General features: G+C 41.8%; 1 protein-coding gene across 1 annotated transcript in view; it reads left to right on the top strand.

Annotated features, from left to right (window-relative positions):
- The window catches only part of LOC108788373 (class I histocompatibility antigen, F10 alpha chain-like), a 168,970-nt gene that overhangs the window by 28,084 nt on the left and 134,921 nt on the right, over positions 1-5,965 (top strand). The window contains exon 6 of the mRNA XM_018558127.1: positions 2,404-2,433. Within this exon, the coding sequence (XP_018413629.1) occupies positions 2,404-2,433 (30 nt within the window). The remainder of the gene's footprint in view (positions 1-2,403; positions 2,434-5,965) is intronic.

Raw genomic sequence — 5,965 nt, 5'->3', positions numbered from 1 at the left:
AAGGGTGGCTCTATAGGACCCATCAAGGGATCCACCCTAAAACAGGATATCGGGGCCAGTGCTAAGGGGACCAGCTGATTCTGCAGGAAACTACAACATTTGAACATCAAGGGGCCTCTATTGTAATTTATTTATTTTGCCTTTGAAATAACTTAAAGAAGAAGGCCGGATTTTTTTTTTATTTACCCTTCTAGTGGGCTACCCTCGCACTGCAAGGATTAAGTGTTTGTGTCTAGGTTAAAAAAAAGTTATACTCACCTGAAGCTCTATGCCGGCTTCTTCTGAGACCGATTCTTCCATCGTCTCTCCCCTCTTCTGCAGCAGTCTCGTCTCTCCCCTCTTCTGCAGCAGTCTAAGGCCCCGTAAATCATCACGTCTATACACTGTGTATAGATGTGAGGACACTGAGGAAGATTCCAATGCTGCTGCTGCAGAGGAGACAGACTGGAGGGAGCGCTGTGACAGCTCCCCGTGCCTGTGCCTCATACCTTCCCTCCATTCCAGCACTGCAGCCTCTCGCAAATCTGTGTTGAAGCCTTCCAGGAGTGATGAATGGTTGTGGTCCCTGCCACGCACCGTGGTTCAATCCTCCACATCATTATACACCTTACAACCATTGTACAACTTTTTTTGTCCAGACATCTCACCCTCGTTCAGTTTTCGTTTAACTAGCCCATCATGCACAGACCAATGTAGTTCGCAATTAACATTCGTCGGCACCACCACCTGGCTGATTTTCATTTGAGCATGTGCAGTTTTCATCTTGAGATTTTTGTTGTACAACCACGCCACTTAAGGTGCGCATACACCTTACGATTATCGTACGATAATCGCATGCGATCGACAATCGTAAGGTGTATGTGTAGTGCCCAACCGACAGTACTGCACAATCGTACGCCTTTTGATGTTCAAGCATGTTGGAAAACTTTGGTCGATCGTACGATTTTCGCATGGTTGGTGGCGTTTCCGTCCGTCAAAAGTCGTACGATTAACACTGCGCATGCGCAAACAAAAATAAGTACGGTCGATTACCGCAATTCGTCCAGGTGTTTTTTTTTTAACTAGTGCTGATTGATCCTTGCGATAATCGGGACATGATGGGGCTGCCATACGACAATCGTGCGACGGTTCGATCATCGGACGAAAAGTTTCGTCGGATAATCGTGAGGTGTATGGGCACCTTAACCTGTTGATTTTCATCCAACTAGAAAAATGTTTTCTGGCCTGCTTGATAGACAAAAATCTGCCAGGTGTACAGTAATTGAGGTTGTTCACTTCCCATCAACTGGCAGATTTTCGGACAAAAATGCAATCGCAGACAACAATCTCCAGATAATTGTAAGGTGTATGGGCACCTCTAGACACAGCAGTGATGAAGGGGTCGGAAAATTAAACTACAGCACACGGCGGGGGACACAAGAATCCAACACTACTGAAAGACTGAAATGACACTGAGATTGATGGAGGCTGTGGTGCTGGAATAGAGCGGAGGTGAGTATACTAGGAAGTGGCCTTTTGATATTTTTTAGGTGGCTGGCAGGGACTTTAAAAAATAAAGAACTAGATAACTCCATTATAGCTTATATCCCGAAATGTCATTTTTAAGGGCTAAGATCCAGGAAATGATCTGCCTGCCTTTGGGGGAGTCGAGATGTATTTTCTTTCCTCCTCCTGTGTGGCATAACTGGTGGCAGTTGTACGGGAAGGGTTTGCTTTGCCTTCCTCTGGACCAAAGAGCTGTAAGAAGATGAACTTTACGAACATCTGACACTTTCCAATCTTATTGGCTATGCAACTATGAATTTACTTAGTGTTCTTAGCAAAAAGTTGAAATAAATTAATCAATGAATTAAAAAAAAAAACATTTGAACTAATTAATTATGAATTGTGTTGATTGTTATTTATATTTAAAGCTGAACTCCAGGCAAACAGCTAAATACACAGAATAAATATTTATAGGGTAACTATTTTTTCTGCCAAAGGATTTCTTTCTGTCCATCCAGTCATGATTTACACAGCTCTGCAACACAACCCTGTCTGGCAGGACAGGAGACCTGATTCGTCTCTGCTGTAGTACAGTAACACAGATTTCCTTCCCACCCTCAGCCTGTGACTGGACAGTTCAATAAAAACAACAGGGTTATAAAATTATCCAGCGTCATTCTGCTCTCCCTGATTGGCTCCTTGTGCTGCTTCTGTTTCCCAACTCTGATCTCTGCTGTGCAATGACTGCAAAAAAAAATACATTTCATGATGTGGTAAATATCCCATGTATGTGACCCATGTATGTGACTGACCTTTTACCATCTGAGCATTCTGCAAGTTTTAATCTTTTCTGCAGCAGTTTGTGAGGAGATTTTGTTGTGTTTTCCTGTTTCTAACACAATATTGTATTTATTACAGAGCGGGGAGGCGGCTACAAGACCACCAATAGTAAGTATCCCCCCATGACCTGTTCTCTGTGTTATTATAGTGTGCGGTGTGTGTAGAATATGTGAGGAGATGAGAAGTCCTGCAGATAATATTACTCTATGATACAAGGAACCTTCTTATCATTGTCCACCTGATGATACAAATAGAAATATCTGATTGGCTCCCCATTGTTGGCTCTGTACAGACTCCTCTATAGTGGGAAGCATGGAGAGGGGAATTTATCAAATCTGGAGCAGCTGTGCATGGCAACCAATAAGGCTCTCTCTTTCATTTTTCAGCCTTAACTGAACAAACTGAAGAAAGCAGCTGATTGGTTGACATAGGCAACTGCTCCATATTCTGTCTGCTCCAGTTTTGATAAATTCCCCCCCAGAGTGTGTTAGGAGGATGTTTTCTCTCTGTACTTTTACATAGCGGAATCATTGTATGATCATCATAATTTTACCAGAATAAATTTGCTCCATTTTATTTTTCAGCTTCAGATACCAATTCGGACTCCTCCAACAACCCAAAAGCCTGAGCGGTGGTATATCATGTAGAGATCAAGACTAAAGCCAAAAGAGGAGATACAGCTTCTCTCTATGCAGATTCAGCCTATTCTACTTTTCATGCGTTTCCTTTTATTGATACATAAGATGCTATGCAGTTTTAAAGAGAACCTGTTATATATTTTAATTCAGTTGCTAGGAATAGCATAAACCTAAAAGAGAAAATTAGTATTTTGCGGTCTATAAGACGCACCGGACCATAGGACGCAGGGAGGTCCGGCGCGCCTTATGGAGCACTCGACAGACTGTAGCTTCTGTCACAGCTTCTATGACAGAAGCTGTGACAGAAGCTGCAGTTAGTGACCGCTGAGACAGGTGGCGCTGTGATTACAGCGCCACGGTCTCAGTGATGACACAGAGCAGACAAAGAACGTCCGTTCTTCGTCTGCTCTATGGTTATCTCGATCGTCGCCGCTGCTCGGTTTTAATACGAGTGATCTCATTAGATCACTCGTATTAAACGAGCAGTGGCTCCTATTGCTGAATACGATCATCGCCGCTGCTCGGCTTTAATACGAGTGATCTCATTAGATCACTCGTATTAAACGAGCAGTGGCTCCTACTACTCGCCCGGCGCCCGAAACTGCATGTCTCGGGCGTCGGGATTCGCTCCATAAGACGCAGGCACTTTTTCCCCCTCCTTTTGGGGGGAAAAAAGTGCGTCTTATGGAGCGAAAAATACGGTAAGTGAAAATTCACTTTGCACGGAATACTCAATAATTTCCAAGTATAATCAAACATGCAGCATTTGCTCCAACATGATTAGTCAGCGCGGGTTCACTAGGCTAGGCTCCTTTAGAAAACCAATCACCGTTGCTTTTTTTTTCTCTCTCTCTAAAGGTGGCCATACACTTTACAGCCCTCACAAGACTTTTGTCTTGCGATGGTTGTAAAGTAATTTAAAAAAACGTACAATCTGCCCATCTTGGACAGGCGGGCTTGTGATGACCGCAATGAGGGGCGGGCTTGTGATGACTGCAATGAGGGGCGACGGGCAGTGTTCAGCAGTTGTCGAACCCGATGGGAATCGTACGATTCTCGGCGGGTTTTCAAGCCTGCTTGTTCGACGGAAGACGTGCGACCGTACAGTAGAAACGGTCGCAATTTTTAAATCGGGCAATATGGCCGGTTCCAGGTTTTTCTGATCCCTTTCACAGTGATCTGTCCCAATGGAAAGTCTTGGGCCTGAAATTTGAAGATTGTTTTTATCGGATAAACTTCATTAACATACAATGGACAAGCCACTTCCCTCACAGCCAATCCTAACATTTAGAAGAAATAGAAGCAAGAATACATTTTAACCCTTAAAACCCTAACCCAAATAAAAGCAATATAAACTGCAGGAAGCATTTTTTATTTTTAGCTCATGCTATGTGAATGGGATCATGTAACAAATATAAAATAGGTTTTATCCCAATTTGGCTGTGAAAGTGGAAATACACTTTAAATGCAGAAGAACTGATCTGTAAGCGTAAAAAATATTTAAATGCACTCAGAGTATCGTATCTGCCCCTGGACCCACATAATACTATTCTCTAAACGCATGTTGTGACTGTTACTATTTCATTCATGACATGCTTCTATGTACATTTAGAAATGTCCTATAAATGAATGTATATAATTGCCTCTGTGAATGAGGACTTTGTGTTACATCTGCATACAGTAGTCCTGAACTATAAAATAATATATCATTTAGTCAAAGCTAATGTCAGTTCTGGGTGGATGCTGCTGAATCTCAAACTGGATGTTCTCAGAGATTCCATTGGCTCTGTCCCTCCTCCCATTAGATACTAATAGTATCCTTAGCATTGTAAAATACAAATTGGGAATTATATTTCCTTTTACCTGTGACATGGTGGGGAAAGTTGGGAACTCAGGGACATAGATCTCTCCTCACTGCACTTCATGTTGTGTGATTCAACCAATTCCCATCCACCCAGATTATCAGATTAGAGTGGACATACCCTCTAATTACATGTTAAATAAATAATATTCTGAGAGAAATAACACGCAGAGAAAAATATTGTCCTAATTACTAAAAAGAGACTGCAATGATTACATTCAGCTGTGTCATGTGATGAAGGACAAATACACTGTCAGTGATTACATTGCACATACTGTTATTATATATTGTACATTGTTGGTTATAATATTTTTCTAAGATCTATAAGCTATCAATAAAACAGAGTGCCTTGTCCCTTGGAGGTGTCTATGTGTACTTCTTTTTTTTTTTTTTCAAATTTTTTATTTCTAGCACGATTTTAAATATAACTTAATGCTCATTATCAGTATATTTTGTTTGGAGTATGTCATCCTTTTTATCTGAACTATTGAGGAACTAGAGAGTGAAAAAATAAGTTTGCTGTTACTGTCACCAACACAGGAAGACCTGATTTACTAAAGGAAGAGCTGGGGAAATTCCTATGGTAAGCTTGTATTGCCACCTCGCATGAGCAAGAAGATGTACACATGCACAGAGATTGCAATCCTAGAACATATCTAGCAAATGTTTAGTACAAACAATGTGACCATAGGAATGGCCATGTCAACATTCACCTGAGAATTAAAGAAGATCTATTCTTAAAGATGCGAACAGCAGTGAGTGAATAGCCGAATGCAAACGATTGTGCGGAGCTAGCAGTGACAGCTAGCTCCAACCAATAGTTTTCTATTGTCCGGCGGCTCTGCTGCTGTCAAAAAAAAAACGAAAAAAAAAAAACTCTCCCAGGCGCTCTGGGAGTCTCTCGCTCCCGACCGCCCAGGAGAGGAGCACCGCTGTGTCCTTTTTTGTTCTTTATTCTGACACGATCGATGTCAGAATAGAAAAAAAAAAGAAAATTTCCCATTGAAAAGCATTGGGACATTTCTATTGGCTATTTCAATTTGCAATAGCCAATAGTAAACTAGCATTGTACCCGCCCTCTGCTGATGGGGAACTGCAGAAGAGGGTGGGTACAATGCTAGTTTACTATTGGCTATTGCAA

This window comes from Nanorana parkeri, unplaced genomic scaffold (genome assembly GCF_000935625.1).
Source record: "Nanorana parkeri isolate BGI_ZX_2015 unplaced genomic scaffold, ASM93562v1 scaffold321, whole genome shotgun sequence".
Lineage (NCBI taxonomy): Eukaryota > Metazoa > Chordata > Amphibia > Anura > Dicroglossidae > Nanorana > Nanorana parkeri.
The sequence above is the reverse complement of the archived record's forward strand: the minus strand, read 5'-3'. Positions and strand labels throughout refer to the sequence as shown.